At 43.1% G+C, this 25681-nt stretch overlaps 1 protein-coding gene across 2 annotated transcripts in view; it reads right to left on the bottom strand.

Annotated features, from left to right (window-relative positions):
- Window positions 1-300: 300 nt before the first annotated feature.
- The window catches only part of CFAP221 (cilia and flagella associated protein 221), a 79534-nt gene continuing 54153 nt past the window's right edge, over window positions 301-25681 (bottom strand). For both annotated transcript variants that reach the window (XM_074363514.1, XM_074363515.1), the window contains exons 15-24: window positions 22835-22940; window positions 19808-19941; window positions 17489-17569; window positions 16629-16736; window positions 16407-16541; window positions 13143-13301; window positions 11707-11798; window positions 5751-5843; window positions 4769-4864; window positions 301-590 (exon numbers count right to left, since the gene is read on the bottom strand). In XM_074363514.1, the coding sequence (XP_074219615.1) occupies window positions 482-590; window positions 4769-4864; window positions 5751-5843; window positions 11707-11798; window positions 13143-13301; window positions 16407-16541; window positions 16629-16736; window positions 17489-17569; window positions 19808-19941; window positions 22835-22940 (1113 nt within the window). In that variant the 3' untranslated portion in view covers window positions 301-481. The remainder of the gene's footprint in view (window positions 591-4768; window positions 4865-5750; window positions 5844-11706; window positions 11799-13142; window positions 13302-16406; window positions 16542-16628; window positions 16737-17488; window positions 17570-19807; window positions 19942-22834; window positions 22941-25681) is intronic.

Genomic DNA, 25681 nt, shown 5'->3' on the forward strand with positions numbered 1-25681 from the left:
CCTCACCTGGGTTTACCATTGCACAGCTGCGCGGGAAGCCAGCGACCTCACCAACACTGTTCTTTCCAGAAGTGGCTGCCAGCGTGACTCAGGGATGCTCAGGGGGCCCAGCAGGAGCTGGCACGGGAGCAGCCCCCTCCTCAAGCCTTCCTGCTTCCAGCCACTGGGCACCGCCCTCCAAAATGTCTCAGAACATCAGCAGCGCCTGGTTCTCAGCCTCATCACCACAGTGCACGCCTTGCTCAGGAAGCCTTTGTACCCACGCTAAATCTTGCACCAAGAAGCTCCCAAACATGGCCATCGTACTAATGACATTTTATTTTTAAAAAGAAAAATAATTTTCAGATATATACCTCATCCACATTTTGATATTTTCTCTCTAGAAACTTGAATTCCAAAAAATGGCTGGGACAGAAATAGACACAAAGGACCACAGTGACCTGCAGAAAGCACTTGAGAGAGACCAACCTACTGGTGATGTTTATTCTAGAATCAGGTACGAGTTGAGAGCTTTGCTCCGCAGGTTCCTCATCTCCTCAAGCACCTTTTCTCTCGCCTTCTCCAAGGGCTGGTCTTGGTCTTTCGCTTCTCTAAATATCAAAAAACGAAACAAAACAAAACAAAAATCCCAACAAGGACACATCAGGGCATGTCATAAAACACTCAAGTCACCCATCAAGACCCTGCTGCCAAGCACAGCACTGCCAGGGAGGCCCCGTGAAGGCTGGAGGAGTTGTTCATACACGTACATGGTTTAAACTATATTAAGTAATAATTTAGTTACCAGTGAAAGTACCTGGCTGCCAAGTTATTCAAACCTGGTTTCCAATCCCAGCTGCACCCATTTCCTAGCCCGGCCAAGTTACCCAAACTTTCAATCTCTGTTTCCAGATGTACCACTGCTGATAATTTCCCATATCCCAGGATTGCTGCGGAGGTGGAATGAGAACTTATTTGTAGACATGCGAGCATGGTATCTTCTAAATACACAGTCAGCATTAGTGGATAGTTCATGTTTATGGACAAAGTAGACACATCATAACTCTGATTCTGATAATGTCTCCAGAAGGGCGGGGATCAAAAGGGAGGACCTCTTGCACCTGGGCTGTGGAGTGGCTGATGGGGAGCCCAGGATGTTGCTGGTGTGGCAAGGGGTAGAGCTTTCCAAGTATCTGGGAGGACGTGATGAGTGTATTTGGTTGAAAGCATAGATGTCCAAAGATTGTGAGCTCAGCGATACAACCTGCCTGGATAGAAGAATTCCATATAAAATTAAGCGCCTCTGAAACATTTCCTAAAGAGGCTGAAAGGCTGAAAGATAAAGTTTTAGCAAACATCTGAAAGTTTTGAAAAAGTGGAAATATCTAAAAATGAAGAATTAAAATGTTCCCTAATGCATATAATTTAAAAAAAAGACTAATTGGCACCACTTTATAGAATCAGTCTAAAAATATATAGATCAGGTCAGCCCTTAAAGATATTAGTGATTGAATGATATGAGGATAATCTAAGGAGAGCTGAAAGATATGTCAACAGTTTCTTGGACACTTTGCTACACGATTACCCTTCCTGGGTCTTGAGAGGGTGAGATACCATAAAGGCAACAAAGAATTTTGGGTTAATTACAGTCATTGAGGGAGAGCGGATGATGCTTGGCATCCAAGGAAATAAATATTTGCCAGAAACCGAAAAGACAGCAGTCTTCACAGAGACATTAAATACCACTGATGTGTTCCTATTTTTCTGTCCCTGTCTGTCCAAGCTCAGGTTGTGTGTGTGTGTCTGACAGTGAGGACTCTTGTCAGTTTCTGGCTGAGGCTGCGGGAGGTGAGGAAAAGGGACAAGTAAGGACAGAGAAGACAAAAAACTGAGCAGTGAGTGATGCTTGGTATATGAGCTGAAGAGAATTTCAGAACCAGATAGCTTTTAAAAACCATCTGGAATACTATGCAGCCAATAAAATGATCATCATGTTGACAACTTTGACACGTGAAAAAATATACAAAAAAAATTTGCACTGCAAAATAGGGCAATTCAAAATGACATGGATATATTTATTGAAAAATGTATGAAATGGATGTGTATTTTGAAAGCAATTGGAAGTTCAGTTGGTGTGCAGAAAATGTTTAGAGTTCATTGTTGGTTTTTTGTTTGTTTGGTAAAGTAGTTGAAATACATAAAAAGAATATATGGGTGAATATATAAAGCAATAAGTTGTATTTCCATTAATAATAATTTGATAACCAGGTGGCATTTGACATTAGCTCTGTAGGAAAAATGGTGAAAAACCATTAAATAGGTAATAGTAAACTATTAGTAAATAGTTAAATATAGTTAAATAGTAAGTAAGCAAAGAGGTATTGGATATTACCATTCAAAGTCCAGGGGTAATTTTTGAAATTGAAAAAAAAAAAAGGTTTGTATTTAAAACTCATAGTCAATTGTTTGAAACCTGAAACAAAATGCAAAGTGCATCTATTTCTTGAGGTGTAAGAGGTTCTATGTACTATGTGGTGTAACATGGTACTTTACTATTAATTAGCTGATCAAAACAGTGGTTGAAATTCTATTTAAAATTTTTATTTCCTAAAGTTTCTTTTAGCAGAAACTGCCAATCTACTTTCTGAGAAGTGCTGGTTTGCTTTAGGCCCCTGCTACTGCCACTATTAAGCTGAAGGAACCCACACTAGGCTAAGACATGAGGGCATTCCTTCCAGAAAAGGCAGGGCCTCCCCCAAACACCGCAAACAAAGGAAGAAGACACCTGAGAAATTTACAAGGAAGGGTAATTATCCTTAATCTATGAGGGACTCTTACAGATAAATAAGAAAAAGATAAACACTTTGTACAATATAGGTAAAACAGTCCCCTCATAAAAGAAGAAAAAGAGTAGATAAGCTTGGGAGAATTCTTACTATCACTTGTAAACAAAGAAGTTAAAATTAAAACAATGATATGGTCATTAAAAAATCTATCATTGCTGGTAAAGATGGAAAAAAAAATGATAGTATTCCATGTTGTTCAGGGCATTTGAATGTGGGCATCCTGACCTCTGCTGGTAGGAGGCGTGTGGATATACTTTCTGGATGGCAATTAAGCATTACATATTAAGACCGTAAAAGGAACACTGATCTAGCATTTATGTTTCTAGGAATTGTTCCTAAGGAAACAGTCTGATAAGTTTGCAAGGAATTATGGCACAAGGATGTTTACTGCGGCGCTATTGGCAACAGCAAAACACTGAAAAGAGTTTACATGGTCGTCAGTAGAGGACTGGTTAAACAAATTATGGTACACCTAGCGGTGAAATATGAAGATGTTGATCTGCACACATAATATATGTTGGGGGTGGATAGCTCAGTGGTAGAGCACGTACATTGCATGCACAAGGTCCTGGGTTCAATCCCCAGCACCTCTATTTTTTAAAAAATAAAAATATGTTAATGATATATTGTTAAATAAAAGTGTAGAAGACAAAACAATATGAATGCTATGACTGAATTTATACACACACACACATACAGTTGGCCCTCTGTATCCACGGGTCCTGCATCTGCAGATTCAAACTACCCCGAGAGAAAAAATTCCAGAAAGTTCCAAAAAGCAAAACTTGAATTTGCTGTGTGTAGTAAATATTTACAAAGCATTGACATTGTATTTACAACTAGTTACACAGCATTTACACTGTATTAGTTAGTAGAATTTATAATTACTTACAGTATAATTACTTACAGTAATCTAGAGATGATTTAAAGTATACGGGAGGAGCGTGCGTAGGTTATGTGCAAATTCTATACGATTTAATGTAAGGGACTTAAGCCTCCAAGGATTTTGGTGTCTGTGCGGAATCCTAGAACTAACACTCCCTGAGTACCAGGGGACCACTGTATGTATGGTTTAATGAAATATAATAGATATTTATGGTTTACTTAAGTAAATAAATACATACGTATTTGGAAGAGCACACATCAAAATGTACAAGTTACCACCTCTGGGCAGTGGGATTATTGTCTTTATTTTACTCTCTATATTTTCCCCTGAATTTTCTGATGTTTTAATAATAATAAAGACTTTTTTTTTTAAAAGAAAAAGAATTTTTGAAAGGATACCTGGAATTTCAAACTTATAAACCATACAAACTATTGGTGGTTATTGACATTACAAAAGTGTTCTTGAAAACCAATCATTTTAAGGATGACGATGATGTGTGCTAGCCGGCTGGCCCCCGTTGGAGAGGCCAAGGGAAGAATCCACATTTGCTGAGCATCTGGTTCACATCAAACACCTGGCTAGGTGTTTTCACATCGGCATTTCATTTAATCCTCACAATGGCCTCTGAGAGGTTTCAGTTTTGCACGTTACAAATGAGGAAACTGAGGCACAGTTATTGAAGATAAGTAACGTGGCTGGAGATGTCCCCTGTCATACATGTGGAGCTGGGCTGCAGCCCCAGGTCTTGTCTGGCTTGAGAGCCTGGGTTCCCTGTACTGACTGAAACCCATTCGGCTGTTAATAGGACACAAACACATCTCTCAAATGAAATGACAAGCAAATGGAAAAACTGGATTCAGGTTTCAAAGGTTTACTTGCCGCCAATGTTGGAGGGGATGTCATTATGCATAAAGTACACATCTAAATATCTACAGCATTGGAAAAGTGTCTCTTTTGACATGTTTTTAGATTCAAACAACATGGCAGTTCTGTACTTCGTGTAGGACAAATTTTATCCAGGGCTGCCTCTTACTAAGGCATGAAAGCATCCACTTACTTCTCCTTCTTGGTGTCCTTGTCGTCCAACATAGGGAATTCCACTTTGATCATTTCTGGAGTCAACATAACTTCTACACTCTGTTCACAGAGCTCACTGAGAAGGAAATAAGATGTTTAGCTGGAATGGCTTTTATAGAATTCATAGTCTTTTTGAGTGCACGTGGGACATTTACCAATATTGACCATATCTGGGACCATAAAGAAAGCTTGAATGTTTCAAAAGATTGAACTGATTCAGAGGAGGTTCTATGGCCACATTGGAATTCGAACAGAAACCAGTAGCATCTCCCCAGCAGCCCCACCAAACAGGACTTGCTCCTCTGCACCTGAAGTAAACGTGGATCATTCCAGCCCCACTGCAGCGTTCCTGGCCAACGCCCTCGTGCAGTGGTTTGAGTAGCAGGCACTCAACCTCCCTGTTCACACCTGGATTCCAAGTTTCAGATGCTTAAGCACTGCCAAGTAGCACCGCGTGTCTTAGGGAAACTAGATCGACGTCTCAGATATTCAGGTTTCATTCACTGATTACTTACATGTAAAGATGTTTCAGTGGGCACAGCTGCAGGACATTCAAGGACACATTCTCACTGGCTGTTGGATGCTTATGAGTTATATCACATGTAAGTGCCTTGGTCTAAAGCTTCTGTTTCTTTATGCCTCTCCAAATCCTCCCCATCCTCCAAGTACTACCCCAGGTCCTTGTGAGTGCTGAAAACTTCCAAGCCCATTAGCACAACCTCTCCTCGCCCCTCCCTCGAGCTCCTGCAGCACCTTAAAGATCAGCAAATTCGAGACTTTAGAGACTATTAATCCATCACAAATCTAGCATCTTATCTAGTTAGGGGTATGGCTGGGTGTTAGCCTCATCTTGTTTGGGCTGCAAGCTCAGGCACTGTTGAAATCTCTCTTGCTCTTTTGAAATCTCTCACATCAGCTGGCATAGTTTTGGAAAACATGAGAGACTAAAGGTGACAAAGTACCGTTCGACTGTCTCCATCCTGTCTTCTTCCGGTAAGGCGTCAAGAACGGCAGGGACGTTTATAGGGAGCATGACTAAATTGAAAGAATCACAGCTGTGGAAAAATCACACAAGCGGCCAAGGATGAATGATCATATTAGTAGTCTCGGGGTCTTTACACAATTTCCTCAAGCACTTTTCTTTTTACCACTGGTGTTTCACTCTCCCCTTCTGTCCCCTTTCACTCCCGGAAACGCACTCACGCTTCCCTAGAGGTAAAGGCAGGGGGGATGATGGGTACCAGTCAAATCCAAGAGCTTGGTGCCAAACAAGCCATTTCCCAGAGTTTAGAAACATAAAATTTTCAAACTTGTGGTGTCTAAAATTATATGATTTCCCAGTGCGGGGGAAGGGGGAAGTAGTTAGTTCACTTTTTATTCTTAATATTTTCCCCACATTTATACTCTTCATTAGTTGTTTTTTCATTTTCAAATCTTCCTCCCCACCCTCTTACCTGTTGTTTGGTATTATAATTTTAGAGCTTTGTATAAAAATTCCTGGGTATTGAGGACATTAAAAGAATTGAGATAGGGAGAAAAGAACATTTTGTTATTTTTAAAGTTGGAAGCAGATTTCTGTTTCAAGTTGGTGGAACAAAGACTCTTTTTTAAAAAAAATTTTTCCTTTTTTTTCAGTTTCCACTCCTCCTTACACACCTCTCTAATAAAATTAAAGGGCTAAAAACTGAACACACAACAGCAAAGAGAATAGGAAAAAAAGACACAAATGGATAAACATTTCTAATAATTTTCTGGAATAAGTTTCTAGAAGCTGGGAGGAGTGCTGTCTCATAAAAAAGAGTAAAAAATGACCCACGGCAGGAAACTGACCTGCTCACAGGCCTTAGAAAGGCTGCAGGGTGAGGGTAAGGCAGGCGGCAGGAATGGGAAAACAGGGGGTGTGCACTTACGTCTTGGAGCTGTTTCTTCTTGTTGTTTAATAAACAAAAATGCACCTGCTTGACAAGTACAGAGACTGGTTAAATAGTTTTAGAAACGATAAACAAGAGTGAGGGGGAAAGCTATAATATAGAGCAATTTTCAGGAGATATTTTAAGTTTAAAAAGCAAATTGCAGAAGAGCATATCCAGTGGCCACATTTTGTATAAGAAAGAGGAAAAAGAAAAATACATATACTCTGTTTAGTGTTACAAAGAGAAACATAGGAAGGGTGTGAGAAGACCAGGCTGGCTGCCAACAAGGCGTGGAAGGGAGATGTTTCTCTCAGTTTGACTCTTGGTGTAGTTCTGAATTTGGTAATGAGCATGTTAATGTTCTACATATTCAAACAATAAAATTAAATCAGTAAGAAAGGGAAGGGACCCCTCCCCTAGAAAAACTGAAAGCAGACTGAAATAATATTTCATATGAATTCCATAATCACACTGGAGGAAAAGAAAGAGAGAAAGAGGAAGACAACAAAATAAGAAGAAAAGAAAGAAAGAAGAAAAGTAAAGGAAAGAAAGAAAAGAAGAAAAAAGAAAGAAAAAGATGTATATGGATCACTGAAACATCCTGCTGTACACCGGAAATTGACATATTGTAACTGACTACACTTCAATTAAAAAAAGAAAAAGAAATAGAAGAGAAGAGGGAGGAACCATTCAAGTAACTTCTAAATACAGTATCTGACTACACAATGGGATGGAGGTAGGGCGAAAACCCCAAATAAATCTGAACTCTATTTATTATGCTTGTTTATTTAAAGCAGTTATAGGTGAAGCAATTCTGAAACTGTTTTTGATGTGCTGTGAAACTGAGTAAGTGTGTGAATGTGTTAGGAGACCAGACTTCTCACAGGGGAAGAAGAGACAGACAAATATGGAATGGAGAAAAGCAAGCAATACCCTACGGATATGGCCTGGAATTATGAGAACTGGTTTGAATCCATGATTTCTAAAATGGGCATATGTGTGTATGGGTGTGTTTATGTGCACATGTATATGTCCATATGGGTATATGGAGCCAAGAAGAACCCTGCAGGACTGCCCCCGCCAAGTACAAAACCCGGCAGTTAATGATCAGGACAAAAGTCACAGACTCAGTGTCTGAGGCACATTCCTGAGTTGTTTTACAGATACTAAGATTACCACCAGAGGAAAAAAAAAAAGCTGACTGTATGATGACCAGATGATAGACATGACATAAGCTGCTCCATCTTGGGCAGGACTGAATCTATGACCAGCTCATGTCCAAAAACTGGCCTCAAGAGAACAGGGTTAACACTGTTGCTCATAATTATCTATACCTTTGTGGGCATCAAATAATTGTAGCTTGCTCTGCCTGTACATGTAAGTGGGCAACTAAAATTGTCAGCAAAGAGATGCTGCAGACCCATGTCAACACATTCCACTCTGAGAATACTCGCCCTATGTCAGCACGCAGAAGTTAGAGAAGATGGAGATTTGCCCCAATCCCGCAGACATGCAATGATGTTTGACAGTGGGGAACTGAAAGCAGCAGCTTTTTTGCCCCTTTCCTGTTTGCCCGTTTCTGTCCCCCTCTAACCTTGAAAGAACCCAATTATAGGAATGAGATCACTAAGCAACTGAAACAAACTCCTGACTTACGCCCTCCTGAATGCACACCACGCCTTGTCTAACCTGCTGATTAGCTCTCTGCCCCTAAAGCCCCCTTAGCGATCCTGCAGGCAGATCACATGTGAAGAGAGAGTCAGCCAGTCTGCACGCAATGGAGAATGATGCAGAAGCCAACCTCCTGCCTCGATGATTCACTGAGATTCCTCCCCCCATTTTTCCCTTTAAAAACTGTCATGGCTGAACAGAATCTTTGGAGTTGTTTGGATATGAGTCCACTTTCTCTCCAGGCTGATGGCTTTTCTGATTAAAGCACCTTTCTTCCCTATTGACACTCGCCTCTTGAATTGTTGGCTTCTGAGCCGCCTGCAGCTGAATCTGAGTTCAGTAACGTACATATGTACGTGCGCATGAATTTTTGTATGAATATATATATGTGTATGTGTGTGCATATATATACACACATATATGTATTGTGTGTATATACAGATACAGACGTATATACATTTATGTTCCCCCCCAACGCACTCTGACTTGTCTGCTGGGGAGGCCAAAAACAAAGACCCACCCCTCACCCTCAGTAGCAACATGTACACCTAGAACCCAGATTTTGGTCTTTAATACCATTTCTCACTAAAAGGAACCTGGCCTCCACCGCCCAGAGATGAGTCCTGTTTACTGACTTCATGACAGAGCATGCAAATCCTAACTGACAATCCCACTGAAACTTCAGAGCATGTATAGTCAGAGGGGATTACTGCCGAGAAGAGAGTGAGAGAAGGTGAAAACCTGGACCGCTCTCCAGAGATCAGGCTGGTCCAGAAGATAGAAAGGTGACCACCAAGAGTTTTTCATGAGACAACACTTCTCTAATTTTTAAATTCTGAGATTATGCCCCTCTTGCTTTTTAGGGGGTTAATCTGTTCCTTTGGAATTGAAAATGGTGGAGACAGTAAGATGGTGTTTGGGAGTTTTGTTCTGCTTTGCTTTGTTTTAATGCCTTTCTTGGCAAAGTAAAACTCTGATGGCCCTAAGTCAGTTCCTAAGATTCTTCTGAACTTTTTACTTGTCTATAAAATCCCAAAGTCTGGGCACTACTGGATTAAATGATGTCTTCAGTTGCTGCTGACTGTCAGATTTAATGGAAGTCCTAGAGATTCAACAAGTTCTCTCTGAATTTACTAACGAGCAAAGAAACCAAGTGAGCCGTTTTGATTATTATGAATACAAAAGTGACTTGGCATAAACACTAAATAATGACATTGCATGGTTTATCAATAAACAGACAACTCTCAGAAGCAAAAATACATGGGAAATACCAGCTAAGAAACAGGTCATCTATTCAAGGAAAATGACTGCAAAGGTGGAGTCTCATTAGTGGATCTGTAGGAAGTTAGAAAGGAACACCCTTATTATTTTATAACTCTTGCAGAAACAAAAACATGATCTACTATCTTAAATCATGGAAATCCACAATAAAGAGATAAAGAATCTGCTCTTGATTTTATAATCTGTTATGCAATTATGTTTATTTTGAAACAAATTGGCCCATCAGAGCACTCAGGCACAGAAGCTGAAAGAAACAACTCATGGAGAATTTTCTTTAATTCATGTAGAATTCATGTTTAATTCATGGTTAATTGAAGCCCCAGGTAACTGCATTCTGAGTGCCTTTTGAAAGAACAGCCTCAGGAGATTTTTCCAAGGCCACTGCTTTGGGAAAAAAAAACGGGATTTTTTTTTTTCTTAATTCTTGGGACATGTGCTTGCTAACAGCTGGTGGACACTGGCAGTCTCCTCCTCCCACTGTTTCTCATTTTGCTTCTTCAGTGTTCTCCGGTACCCCACACCCAGCTATGTTGTGTTTACTGATTCCAGGGTTCAATGCGGAAGTGTCCTCACCCCCCCCCCCCCGGCAAAATAAGGCAGTGTGTCAAGGCGGTCGCGGATCATCGCCGTCTGGTGGCAAGACAGTGACGGCAAGGTTTTGTGGGTGGGGGTGGGAGCAGGAGGAGTTATTAAAGACGGAGCGAGATGCCTCCCTTTAATCCTCACAGTGGCTGGTGGGGACGCCATTACCGTCCCTGTCTCACAGATGAGGAAATGATTGCCCCAAGGGCTTCAGGAATGGGTAACTCGCCCTGAGGACACAGAGTGGCTGACACAGCTGGTGGGGAACGGAGGCAGGTCTGTGAGACGCCAAAGCATTCGTTTTCTCCACAGTGTCACTGTCCCTCCTGCCTTTGATTTTTGAGACTTCAGATTTTAGAAACATGCCAAGATGAAAAATAAAAACGCTGGGTTTGTTATGAGACGGCATTGGGGCGGATGAGGCACAGATGAACTCACAGAAAAGGAACTAATATTTTTGCGCTCCTCCTGTGTCCCAAATATTGTGTGTAATCTCATGTTAGTCTCCAGGCAAAGGAGCGTGGTAGAGAAGCCCTGAGGAAACAACCCAAAAGGGGAGGCATGTGGAAAAGCCTTGGGAAGTCAGGTTGGAGTTTGCTTAATTCAGGAAGAGCTCTTCTGCTGGCCATGAAGGAAGAAGTCGCGTTAAGTGTTCTAGAGTCACCGACTGGATTTCAACTATCTCCCCCGATGCTCAGGGAGGGCTGGGTCATCGATGGGCTGTACATATGGGGTCAGTGCACACTGGGGGAGCTTTCTTGCTTCTACTAAAACTATAACGTCAAGGCACAGCACGATCTTCACTAGTCCGGTTGGCTTGTCTGCCGATGGTAATCAAGTTGGGATACTAGTCACATTTGCTCACCAGCAACTCCTTTAACTATGTTTATAAGGACAATGGACTATGGAAGCAGATTCAAGAGCCCGGGAGTAGGTTATTGACCAGGCAGAGTCCTAAATAGAAGGCATCAAGCTACTTGTTTCACACGTTAGGGCTTTGAAGAGGTGTTAAACAAACGGGAAAAAAATGTGATGACTCTCAGTTTCTTCTTTCTTTGGTCTAACAATATTCTCATTGGACCTGTTCTGTCTCTGCCTCTGTGTGATGGCAGATGTGGGACCTCCCAGGGAATGGCCAGGCTGGGGTATGAGAGAGAAGTGGGTCCTTTTAAAAATGTTAAAAATGGACAATGATTATTTCAGCTGAATTATCTGGATTGGTTATTGTCTTTTATTGAAATATGGCCAATTAGCCGCCTGTGACATTGACTTTTTCATGTAGATCCTGATTAAGATAAAGTCAAAATATGAAAGTCAGTTACACATCACCCTAGTTCTCTGACTAGCAAACTCCCCTCGTGTATTAAAAGTATGATTTGATATATTACTGGCCTGTAACTCTGGGGGAATCACAGGCTCTGCCATCCACGGGGCACACATACACCTGGGAGACAACGGGTGAGTGGCTTACCTCTGTGTCGTCTCCGTCTTAGAGGTTTCGGGCAGGGATGAGAGAACCAGGCACTGGAACCTCTTCCAGTTCATCACTCCGGGAATTATGTCCTATAACCAGAGCCCGCACAGGGGTTTTACATGGAAAGGAACTGTCTGGTGAGGTGAAGTCTAGCCAAGGACTTTCATTCCATTCAACTGGCTATTTTTCAGTCTTAAAAGTTTAGTTCCAAAATGTATAATTTCATGAAGTTTAGTAGGAATTTTTCTGAAGCTACAAAAGACCACCACACGAGCTACAGGCATCAGACAAGGCCACATGAGTGAAAGCTGGGATGCGGAGAGGTTCTCCTGATTTATCAGGCACACGAGCAACGGTCCTGGTGATGGCGGGCAGATCTGACTGTTGGATCTGTTTTGATTACTGTGGATGTGATGCTAATGCAACATTCAGAGAGGCTGTGTCATTCATCACAAGGTCTTCCAGGCAGGGGTAAGCTCGAGGAAACTTGGAGATGCCGGGGGTGCATGTTGTCAGGAAACCCCAGCTGAGTGCAGGCAGGAGAAGTGGGCTGGTCAGGAGGGCCTTGTGGGCCAAGCTCATGAGCTTGGAGCTGCTCCCACGGGCAGCAGGGACCACAGAGGGTTTTCAAACCAGAAAACCACATGATCAGATTTGCATGGAAGGCAGATTTCTAGGGAGGGTGGATGGTTCAGGGTGGGGCCATGGGGTGGAGGAGAGGGAGTGTCACGTGCTGTTTGAGGCAGGCTGGTGGGAGTCAGGGATGGCTGGACACGGGGAATGAGGGAGAGGACAGGATCGAGGATCACGTGGGTCACCACGCAAGTCACAGAATCAAAAGACAAGCGGGTAACGCAGGAAGAGGTGTGAGGTGTGGCTGGTGGAAGCGAGACAGAGATAATGACTAAGTTGGGGGTTTATTGAGTTTGAAGGGCCTGAGGGCAACGCCTAAGAGATGTGGATGGGTGTTCAGGTCAGGCTGGTGATCCAGGGGAGAAGGGATGCTGGGAGCCTCTTCCCAACTGTGCATTTATCACATCACTACCTTGTCCACTCTGTTTCTGTACTTATTTGGGACCAAAGAAAGAGGAGGTCAGACCACAGGGTTATGGCCATCATGTGGTTGTTTTCACATGGTTGAAATGGGAGTAAAATGAGTATGAGGTGTGGCCTTCAAGGGAAAAAGAGAGTAAGAATGTTGAAAAAAGGGCACCATGAGGCCAGAGAGGTGGGTGTGGGCAGGACGGGAGTGGTGCTGAGTCCCCAACCTGTGCCCCTTCAGGATACACAGCCATCGCTGTTACCATTCTTGTTCTGCAGTTCTGGCTGCAAACCTTCTTTTCTCAGTTCCAGCTGTGACCCTCCATCCTTGTCCCCTGCCCTTCCCTGCAGCCCAGGGCCAGTGAGGCCAGTGAGGTGGGTGAAGGCCTTACCGTGTGATGGAGAAACTGCTTCTGGGTGAGAGGAATGCTGGACCCAGTGTGGGACTCCTTGGTGAACTGGTACTTGGGGTGAGAGCACAGGTGGTAATCTATCAAGGTTTCTGCATAGGTCATAGGGTGCATCACAGCAAACAATCCTGGGCTGGGATTCTGCACGAGAGAGAGCGCAAAAAGGATTCTCTTCTGGGTACCAGTTTCTTAGCTGGGCAGAGGACAGGCATCAGCTAATGTCCTCCATGGCTCCCGCCAGCACTAACACTCTGACCCCATGTCAGCTCGTCTGGGGAAGAGAAGGAGAGCAGAGGCGGCTTTAAACTGGCAGTGAGCGCAGTCTTTCATAAATGTCACTCTTCTGCTTTAAGAGCTTCATCACAGGCCACGTGGATTTACCAAGCTCCCACGGAAACAAGGACAAATGAAACCACAGCTTAAACAGCTTCAAGTATTTGTTTCTAAATTTGATAAATTAGGGGGATTTATTAAACAAGCAAACCGATTTTTAAAAAGCCAATAAACGTCTGGTTTTGAAAACAAAAATAGCTTCTTAAAAACTACTTTAAAGGGAAGACAGAGAAGAGGGTGGAATTTGATACATTAGGAAATGTCAACATTTAACATTGTTTTGGTGATGTTTTCAACTCAGGAAGGCTCATGTACACAAATGCTCCTTTCAAACCTTGGTCCAATTTTGAAAATTATGTTGTTATTTTTAGTTCTGCTGTTGGTTATCTCTGTGGCTGGAAATGATGCCCTGATACGCCCGTTTCTTGCTTTATCATCTTTAGTTGAGTATTTCAGTTCCCTCTCATGTGAAATGAAAACATTCCATCCTTATTTTTTTTTTCTTGTACCTTCCCTCCTCTCTTCCATAATTTTACTTTCCTATTTTTGAGATTCTTACCATCAGCCTTCTAGAGCCACAATCAAGACCTTTATGCTTTGTTCATAAGGCTGTCTCTGAAAGTTAAAAACTGGGAAATAGCATTGATTTTTGTCTCAGCAGTGTAAACATCTTTCTTTGCCTGGCCAAGTTGAGGCTTGGATTATGGTTTTTTTGGTGAAGGTTCACTATCACGACCTGTGGATCAGTAACAGAGGACAGTTCTCGTATCAAGGCCGGATGGAGTCTATTTTTAAAAAATTTTCCATCAACTGAATAATCATGACAAATTTTAGTTTGATTTCCTATTGGGAACACATAGTGATTTTTAGTTAATTTCCCTCCCTGGAGTTTGTAATGGCTTTTTCTTCTGCTTTAATGATGTGCCTTCATAAAATCCTTGACTGTTTCCATCCTCTCAACCGCACTGTTAGTGCATGGAGTCCACACTTCCCTGGACACCTCTTCCCCAGAGCCATTTACCCTGATTCCTACAGACAATGCACAGATACCATCCCAAGACTTCACTATAATGTTTACTCACTGCACCCAGTATTTCCTTCCTTTTATTTGTTTCTTTTCTAAGGGTTTCCAAATTCTTTCTTTTATAGCTATACTGACGTATAATTGATACAATGAACTGCACATATTAAAAGTATATAATTTAGTATATGTTGATATATGTTACATCTGGACATATGTTACATACTTTTAGAGTGGTGAGGGGTGGCGGTGGGTGGGTCTGGGAGATAAGACTAAAGAGTGTTTTTCAAACCTTGCTGTGGGGAACCCCAGGGTTTGGCAGGGACACCCTCCTCAGCAGAGCCCCCCACCCTACCCCCAACCCAGCAATGAGGACTTTATTTTACATATTGCCTTTCTATGTAAAATGCCAGCAGATGAGAGGGTTCTGGTGCCCAATGAAGTCTGAAAATCACTGAGTTAAATGTCCTGTGAGGCTATCTCAGCTCTAAGATTCTAAGTCTCTGAGGAACAGCCCCCTCAACCAATGAGACTATGAGAACATGCCCCCTAATGGCCAAGACACAAAGATCGCAGCTCTCTGTACCAGGCCAACAGTCAGGAAACACACAGACATCTGTCTCAGTTCTTGGGTGTGACCACCAGCGTTTCTGCCGCATTAGAGATACAGATTCTCACGTGGTGATTCCCACAAAGGAGACTTTATCAGGCAGCGTCTAAGGTCCTTTCTCATTCTGTGTGTGTGCACGTGTTTGTCCCTTAAAAAACAGCCCATAACTAGGGCAACTGCTGTGACATTTCACTGATGATTCCATTTTCACATAGACCCTCGTCAGACTTCCTGTTGGGCTTTCAGTTACTAAGGATTTGGGGACCTAGAAACAGGTCAGATCAGCTAAGCAAGGACATGGGGACAGGAGGAAGCCCACAGTCAGGCAGGGACATGTGCAGGGGAGTAGGGGACGACAGGGCTGGGCCACACAGAGCCCGGGGCTTGGACTTCATCTGGTAGGAAGCGGGGAGTCCGTGCCGCACGTGGAGTGGGCAGGGGGTGGGGAGGGTGTGCAAGTGCGGCTACAGGAACAAGCAGAACCGGACACCGGGGAGACAGAGGCGGCAGTGCGGCGGGGGTGCGGCGCCCAGGGATGGAGTCAGGAATCAACGAGGTGTCGAGTGAGGGCATTTGGGGTGACTTTACTTCTTTTTTTTCCTGTTCTGCTTTCTTTTTTAAAAATATATATGTATATATAACGTTTAAAAATTGTGAATCGCTATATTCTACACCTGTAATTTATATAATATTGTACAGCACCTATACTTCAATAAATACAAAACTATATACATATACATGTGCATATTATAGATAATTAGAAAAGATCATAGAGCTATTGTCACAAAAATGCATGCTGGAGTTGTTAAACGACAGAAACATTCTCCACACAATAAAGGCTGGCACGCAATTTCAAAGGTGGGAGATTGTTTAACCCTTGAAATTCCAAAAGGAGAAAAATATTCCCAATTGGTGCTTCTGTCTTCTTTTTTTTATATCTTTTTAAAAAAGTGAAGTATAGTTGATTTACAATATTGCATTAGTTTCAGGTGTACCTCCAAGTGATTCAGTTACATATGTTTTTTTCCAGATTCTTTTCCATTATAAGTTATTACAAGACAGTGAATATAGTTCCCTGTGCTGTACAGACATCCCTGTCATTTATCTGTTTTATGTATAGCAGCACGCATCTGTGAATTTCATATTCCTAATTCACCGCTCCCCTCTCCCTTTCCCCTTTGGTAACCGTACGCTTGCTTTCTGTAAGTGCTCCTGTTTTCTCATGAAGTAACTGCTGAAATAAAGGAACGTGGGACAGTGACTTCCGCTAATGGTCACTTACAAAAATATAAAGCGGGTCATAATCTGGAGCCCTGGCCAAGGCCTCGGGTAGTTTCACACTCAAGACTGAGGTCTCCCCGGGGAGCTGGGGCACGGCGTCCTGCTTGGGCAGGGCTATGACAGTGGTGGCTTCGTCCTGCACGAGGACCAAGAGCAACACGTTAGTCCCAACGCCAGGGCAGCGGGAAGGTGGGAGCGGTTTTCGGAGGTGGGGACGTGTTACCTCAGCTCCTTGCTTCAGGGCTCGAGCAAGTTTTTGAGGTCGGTAGCTCGCTGAGCACTTCTGGACAGAGATGGGCTGGTACTTCTTAATCTTGTACAGTTGAGGGACCTGGGGGTGAGAGAAGACAATGGACTCAAAGCCCTTGAGAGGTATTTGCCAACTTCCTGAGAGTAAAAGGAAAACTAGCACCGTGTTTTACCATCAGGTTATGGCTAGGGTTGGTTTGCACCAGCCTTGAAGAGGCCTCAGCACAGTCCCGAACCTTGTCCTGGGTCCCAGCACCCAGCAACACTCACAGTCATCCACCCCTATCTTAAGGCTTAACTCTAGAAATACACTGATCACTGGTTTGCTGATTTAAAATATGCACATTTTCAGGGGGAGAGTGCAGCTCAGAGGTAGGGTGCATGCCTAGCATGCACAAGGTCCTGGGTTCAATCCCTAGGACCTTCATTTAAAAAAATAAACCTAATTACCCTCCCCCCCAAAATAAAAAATAAAATAAGATACATCAAATATGCTTATTTTCAACAGCAGATTGTCATACACCTCAAGAAAGGCTGACTCATTTTCATTCATTCCTTTTTTCTTCAAGTTTCTAACATCTGCAGTTCAGATCACTTCAGGTACACATGCTCTATCCAAAGAATAAAGATTCTGGCTTCCATAAGCCACATTGGGAAAAAAGAATCTGTTATACCTCGCATGTCGCATATAATAACAGCAGAAGATATACACAGTGTGCCTTGCGGTATAATCCGGAGTAGAACAGAACCGACAAAACAGAGCAGCTCGAATTCAAGAATATATTGTTCACTTCATAAGAAACCTGATTAATGGAACCATAGGACAGTTCTGACCTGCAGATCGAGGAACGAAAAGGCCTGCTTGATTTGAATTTCTGAAGATTTTATCGGGACTGGTCCAAGGCCATCAGGAGCCTAAAATGTGAAAATTCCAAACAAATGACACGATCAGCGCTGAGCAAAAACAGCTGTGCTTCTATTTCTACACAATTGGGAACATTCAGTGAACGGCTCTAGTCTATGAGTGAGGATTTCGTCCCCCAGCTGCTAGGAGTCCTGTCGACAGAAACAACTCTCAGGGCTCAGCCCTTTCAGGAGTGGCCTCACTGAAGGTCAAGTGCCCCTCCCCGGGCAGCCGCCTCCTTGAGGTTGAAGCAAAGGTACAAATGCGGGTCCTCTCACCCAGTCCCAGCTTCAGAGCTCCTCTTGAGTTCAGCTGAGGCCTTTGTCAAAGGATTGCAATCTTATTCTCCCTCTGTCCCCTCTTGATCCCGCTGCTTCCCTTCCACAGATGCTAAAATCCCAAAAGCACTGCCTAATAAATTTCATACATTCTGGTCTGCCTTATCACCCACAGAACCTGGAACAGTGCCTGACATATTGTGGGCACAAGAAATACTACACTTCACCAAATCTAAGACACCATCATTACACTGATAACGATGCAATGCAAATATGCCATCAATTATAAGATATTTCTCAGTTTCAAAGATTCTATATTTTAAAAAAAGTGATCTTAGGATAGATGAAATACAGTATTTATAGGATGAATTACAAAATTCTTTATGGACAGGAATGCTGAGCATTCTATTTTTCATCAACCCTGAGCAGCAGAGAAGTCTTTGTAGAACTAACTAAAGTACCAAGTGAAATGCATAAGCTTTGAATTATTTAAAAAAGAAAAAAAAAGATGGCCTGCACAGCACAGTGAGGATCTCTTTTCATCCCTACCACTCTTTCCACCCATTAATTATTGAGTGTCAGGTAATTCTTACTGCTTGAAAATCACAGATTTGGAGGGGTGAGCATAGCTTAGTGGTAGAGTGCATGCTTAGCACACATGAGGTCCTAGGTTCAATCCCCAGTACCTCCATTTAAAAAATAAATGAAATAAATAAATAAATTGAACTACCTTCCCCCTCCAAAAACCAAAAACTTAAAAAAAAGAGAAAATCACAAATTTATTATGTCCTAGGAGTGAAATAATCTGATCTCTTAAGTCATTTAATTATCAAATGCAGAAACACATGGGATTTCTAGTCAGTCCTGTAAATCTTGAGTAAATTAACCAGCCATGCTTAACACGTTTCATGAGACATGACCAGCAAGTTCATTCTCTGAAATTAAACAAGTATTTTGCATGTGCACTTCCAATATCGATTTAAACACACTTCTTATTCCTAACGATGTGAACTTGGGGAACTTGAACGACATTTTATTACTGGCTACGTGACCTTGTGTCTCAGTTTCCTTCTCATCTGTGAGATGATAAACCTATCATGTAGATTTGTTGAAGATTAAATGAACTTGGGAATTTGAGATTTGCAGATACTACTATATATAAAATAGATAAGCAGCAAGTTTCTACTGTACTGCACAGGGAACTATATTCAATATCTTGTGGTAACCTATGATGAAAAAGAATATGAAAAGGAATATATGTATGTTCATGTATGACTGAAACATTATGCTGTACACCAAAAATTGACACAATGAAACTGACTATATTTCAATTAAAAAAAGAAAAGAATTTTGAAAAAAAAGGTTAAATGAACTGATACAACTGAAGCACTTAAGAACCCGCCTGACTCATGATAAATGCAGTGAAAGTGTTAGCTGCAGCTTTTATTATAATAACGCATCATTTGATGAACTATCACACTTCTGGCCACCAAGAGGGAGGGAGAGAGGGGAGAGGTGGACTTGTGAGATTGCTGGGTTAGACTGGTAGATTCTGGGGCCGCCCTTTGCTGGCCCCTCGGTTTCCCGAGCAGCAGAAGGGCTGGGCTGAGCTCCTGCCTCCCTGGGCCAGGCCAGGCCCTCTCGGTTTCTCCGTCTGCCCCTCAGTTCTCAGGCCCAGTTCCCGCAGTCTGGCGGGGCTCAGTGGTCTCGCTGGGGTCCAGCCTGGGCAGGCCCTGGGCCAGGCTACGAGCCAGCTGTGCACAGGTGTCCCAGGTGCCAGGCAGGGGGCAGCGTGTCATCCCTGGTCTCCCACTTGTCCCCATAACCTGGGCACGGATCTCCCTTGGGAGCCTCCCAGGAGGACGCAAAGGGCCAGAGACTGAGGCGGGTCTCACCTGGGTACCTGTCTGACAACCACCTGCTCATGCCCGGCCCCACCCCACAGCCCAGCGGCACCCACCAGGCACCCACCAGCTCACTGGAGCCCTGAGGGGAGCTGTAGGATGGGAAGGCGAAGGGCAGCACTTCCTTGGGCGACACAGAGAACCGGCTGGCATAGTCATCCTGACTGACCCGCGGGTGAAGGTACTGGGAGGAATCCTTCTCTGCAGGTGAAAAAACAAAACAGCACTTTTGGGGAGTTCTTAAGGTATTTTTGTGAAACTACCATCTTTAGTTATGTGTTTGCCACACACCAGTTCAAAAAGAATCTAGGTGAAGAGGGTACAGCTCAGTGGTAGAGCACAGGCTTAGTGTGCACAAGGTCCTGGGTTTAAGCCTCAGTACCTCCATTAAAAAAAAAAAACAAACCCCAAAACCTATAGGTATGTATGTGTATAGTCTCAGTTTCAGTTTCTCCTTTGTTCTTTACCTCAAGATCTTCTCCAATTTAAAAAAATTTATTTTTCCTTCCCAAAAAACTATACTTCCTAATTATGTATCTCTGATGAATATTCTTTGTCCTTCTCAGTGAAGAAAAGGATTCAATTAAAGAAGCATATGAAGACATTTTACAGGTGTCCAAATGTGACTCACACGTTAATTTTACAATTTTTTTTTTTAAAGAGTTTCTTGGGAGGAGGATATAGCTCAGTGGTAGAGTGTGTGCTTAGCATGCACAAGGTCCTGGGTTCTATCCCCAGCACCTCCATTAAAGTAAATAAATAAATAAACCTAATTACCTCCTTGACCAAAAAAGTGTTTAAAAAAATTGTTTTTAAAGCTTAAAAAAAACCCATAGTTAAAAAAAGTTTCTTCATTAGAAACTTTACTACCAGAGATAAAAATAATATGGAAGGAAAATAGAATAATTAAAATGTGATAAAATGTTGTGAAAAATAAATACCCATCTGGATCTTGAAGGAGAGGAAGAGGAGGAGAGTAGCAGCTGCCTGGGGAGGACGGGGAACCAGAGCCAGGCCCCAGGGCTGTCAGCTAGGGAGGGGAGGAGGGCTTGGAAGGACAGGGCCTCTTGTGGGTCTGCACACAAACCACAGATGCAGAAGATGGTGATGTGGCTTTGGGGCTCCCAGAAGCTACTGAGAGTAGGCTTCCAACAGGCCCGGCCAACTGGGGCATCAGAGGATTGGAATTTCTTTAGTGAAGATGATACGAGATAGAAAGCTTTATGTACAAACATTCGAGACATGACCAGATGCAGCCAGACAATCAACAGGTATAAATGACAACTGTCCTGGTCGCTCTGGTGACAGGAGAGAACAGATGGCACGAAACAGGAAGTCACAACCAAACTTCACGGATGTTACAACTTGGTCGGGTGGTGGGTCTTGCTTACTATTGCTTGGGCAGGGATTTCAGCCACACCTGCTATGGAGATCTGATTTATGTCAGGTGGTAGCTTGCATAATGGCTCTCCAAAGACGTCCGCATTCTATTGCCCGGAACCTGTGACTACATCACCTTGCATGATAAATGGGACTTTGCAGATGTAAGTAAAGGATCCTGAGATGGGGAGATGGTCCTGGGTAATCCATGTGGGCCCAGTGTCATCACACAATCCATGTAAGAGGGAAGCAGGAGGGTCAGAGTCAGAGAAGATGTGACAACCCAAGCAAGAGGTCAGGGTGCTGAGAGGAAGGGGCCATGAGCCAAGAAGTGCAAGCGGCCTCTGGCAGCTGGAAAATGTCCAGAACAGGCTTCCTCCTGGAGCCTCCAGAAGGAACCAGACCTGTGACATCTTGATTCTACACTTCTGACCTCCAGAACTGTAAGATAATGAATTTGTGTTATTTTTAAACCACTAAGTTTGTTGTGATTTGTTATATTAAAAAAAAAAAAACTACAAAGGAAACCATAAGCAAAACAAAAAGACAACCTACGGAGTGGGAGAAAATATCTGCAAATGATGCAACTGACAAGGGCTTAATCTCCAGAATATATAAACAGCTCATACAACTCAATAACAGAAAAACAAACAACCCAATCCAAAAGTGAGCAGAAGACCTACATAAACAATTCTCCAATGAAGACATATGAATAGTCAATAGGCAAATGAAAAAATGCTCAATATTGCTAATTATCAGAGAAATGCAAATCAAAACTACAATGATCACCTCATACCAGTCAGAACGGCCATCATTCAAAAGTTCACAAATGATAAAAGCTGGAGAGGCTGTGGAGAAAAGGAAACTGTCCTACACTGTTGGTGGGAATTCAGTTTGGTGCAGCCATTACGGAAAACAATATGGAGATTCCTCAAAAGACTAAAAATAGATTTACCAAATGATCCAGCAATCCCACTCCTGGCATATATTTGGAGGGAACCTTAATTCAAAAAGGTGCATGCACCCCAGTGTTCATAGCAGCACTATTTACAACAGCCAAGATGTGGAAACAACCTAAATGACCATCGACAGATGACTGGATAAAGAAGCTGTGGTATATTTATACAATGGAATACTATTCAGTCTTAAAAAATAACAAAATAATGTCATTTGCAGCAACATAGATGGACCTGGAGATGTCATTCTAAGTGAAGTAAGCCAGAAAGAGGAAGAAAAATACCATACGATATCACTTATATGTGGAATCTAAAAAAAAAAAAAGACACAAATAAACTTATTTACAAAACAGAAACAGACTCACAGACATAGAAAACAAACTCAAGGTTACTGGGGGGAAAGGGGTTAGGAAGGGATAAAATGGGAGTTTGAGATTTGCAGATGCTAACTACTGTATATAAAATAGATAAACAATAAGTTTATACTGTATAGTGCAGCGAAAAAATGTTCAATTACTACAATAGTAACCTATAATGAAAAAGAATATGAAAAAGAATATATGTACATACATGACTGAAACATTATGCTGTACACCAGAAACTGACACATGTAACTGACTATACTTCAATTTGAAAAAACGCCAATGTATGTGATTTATGAAAACGTTTATTTCTAACAGGTAACTTCAGGACGAAGAAGTCTCACACTCAGGGGACACACGGGTAAAGCGCTGCTGTTCCTCACAGCCATGCCTTACCTGATGCTATGGACTGTCTTCCTTGAGTGAACTTTCTTATGATAGCATCTTTTTTCATGTTGCGAATGGCACTCAGCATCCTAAGTAAGCGTCGATGTACCATAACCTGGAATTAGAAAAAATAATGATTTCAAGTGATTAATTGGTGCAGGCTTATTTTGACTTTCAATTTAGTTCACTTTCCCCAACCACAACCAAAGGCTGAGACCACCACTTCAATCAGAATTCACAGGGAGAGGGGCACCTGCCCTGGGCCGAGGCCGTGGGGACTTCAAGGTCTGGGCAGTGTTGACTGGCCTGAATACAAAAAACGACCAGGTTGTTATCTGGCCTTGTTCCACCCAATTTACGAGCCCCAGTGTTCTCATATTTCCAGAGTGGAACCAGTGACTAGTTCTGCATTCTTTCTTTTCAGTGTATCTGAGTAGCCAGGCTCCCACCGGGTCAATTTCAGAGTCAAAGAACAAACTAAATGGACAATTCGGTAGAAACTGGGCTGTGGATGAGGGCGGTGCTGACTGCACACTCCTGGGCTTGGCATTCAGAGCAGATGTTGCTGCGAACAGAGCTGTGGTGAGGAGCCTGTTCATTCCACGATTAACGCTCCTTCCCAACCTGTGACGGTCTCTTTTATTTAACAAGTATGATTGGTCTCTGTGGACAGTTCTGTTCAAGGTACTATAGATACAGTGGGAAGCAAATAAATGTCCTGCCTGCATGGAGCTGACATTCCGTGTGTGTGTGTGTGCGTGTGTGTGTTATGTCCCCACATTTTCTTATATTTTACATTTTTAAAACATTTTCATATATAAATTTAGCATTTATTTACTGCATTACTTAGCATTTATATCCACTTTGTGTTTTTCCTCTTAAGAATTCTAGCATCTTGGTTTTTGAACACTTCTCTTTTGACAGTCTTATTTGACAGTCATTTTCATCTTCACAGTGGTCCTTAAGGAACTGTCACCTCTGTTTTACACATAAGAAGACTGAGTCTCAAAAAAGTTTTAATGACTTGCCAATCTGGGAAGGTGATGAACTGGGTTTGAACCCGGATCCTCTGATTAAATCTTGTGTATTTTTCACTGGTTGTCCTGCTGGTCTCTGGAGATGCATTCATGGTACTGGCAGGTTACAATAGGGGAATGTATAGGATTGGCATGTATGCGTATGGCAGGGAGTGGGTGTGTGGAGAGGGATAAGAGTAAACACTTAAGCGAATAAACAAGATAGACACCATAGAGAAATTTGAAGAAAAAGAGTAAATGCACGAGGGCAGGACTGTGGGGCTGGGAAGGGGGGTGGTCTAGCCCCTTCTGCAAGGATTTAAGGAATGCTTCTCAGAGGAGGTCAGGTTTGATCTGAGACTCAAGTGATGAGGAGACAATAACCTTGGAAAGAGAGTTGGGAGCAGAGGAACCAGCAGGTGCAAAGATCTTGAATCGGGAACAAAGGAGACATGTTTCAAGGACAGAGAGAGATCCAGGATGGCCTTGTTGCCTTGGTAAAAGTTGTGCGTTGTATTCAAATTGCAGTGGGAGGCCTTTGGAGAGTTTCACCAGGGGAGAGGTGTTACCATCTCTAAGCTTTGGGAATACTGCTCTGGCTGCTGTGTGGGGAGCGGAAGCAGGGAAGTCAGTGGCAGTGGTCCAGGTGAGAGACCATGGGGCTGTGACCGAGCTGCGGAGACAGCAGGGGCCATAGGCTCGGGGCACATTTGTGCATCTAACTGACAGTACTTCCCAGGGAGCATGAGGAAAAGATGGAGCCACCACTCACAGCCAAACACATAACTGCTGACAGCACATATTTTGCACTGGAGGGCTCGCTCCGGAACGGCCGGGGAGGTCCCACTGGTGGCAAGCCAGTCTAACCAGTGTCTTGCTGTGTTTTGCCCACTGTCCTCCCTCAGAGCACAGCTTTGTGCTGCCTCTCCCCACCACTTCCCCACAGCAAGCATCTTGTGGCCACCTCTGTGCTGCACCTGCACAGAGCCCACCCGACAAAGCCCCAGCAGGGACACGGGTTTACAGGGCCTTGGAGGTTGATGAGTAGATCACGGATGCATCAAGCTCTGTCTCTCTCCACCCAGACTGTCATCAGGTCAAGCGGGAAGCACTCCTTGAAAGACAGCCCATAACATAAACTTTTGTAGTCTCTTATACGCATCGACTCAATTAATCTTCACAGCAACACTTTGAGATAGGTCTAATTGTTATCCTCAGTGCCAGATGAAGAAACTAAGGCCCAGAGGTTATGTAACTTGTCCAAGATCAGAAAACTCATGAGAAATTGCACCAGGAGTTCAGGGCAAGCAGCCTGGCTCCTGAGCCCAAGTCTTATCCTCTGCTCTCCCTGCTTGAGAGGTGGTTCTGCCCCTCAAGGCAGCTTTACTCCAGCGGCAGGGACAAGAGATCTACAGGAAGCATAAGATGCAAGAGGCATCGTGGAGAGCGCTCAGTGCTAAAGCTTACAGGACTGCTTCTTGGAGGAGAGGTAGCCTTGAACTGGCCAAAGGACAGGTGTGGACAGATGGAGGTGAGATGCAATGGCATTTTAGGTGACGGTGAGGAGCAGGGAACGAGCCAGTGTTTTCACAAGACGAAAACTGGGACGACATAAAGGATGGCGGGGCAGTTGGGGGCAGCTGGAGAGGTGTGGTCATAGCCAGACCAGGGATCTCTTAACACCCTTTATTGACCTTAGGAAGCTGCTGGGTGGAAGACCCGTGAACATGAAGCCATAAGCCTGGATGTTACAGACACGATCCCCCAGGAATGCTCCATTGTTCCCTCTAGAAACAGCTGACCAGCACCCTTTCATTTTAGAGTTACCACGTGACCCAGC

The sequence above is a fragment of the Camelus bactrianus genome, chromosome 5, assembly GCF_048773025.1.
Source record: "Camelus bactrianus isolate YW-2024 breed Bactrian camel chromosome 5, ASM4877302v1, whole genome shotgun sequence".
NCBI classification, from domain to species: Eukaryota; Metazoa; Chordata; class Mammalia; order Artiodactyla; family Camelidae; genus Camelus; species Camelus bactrianus.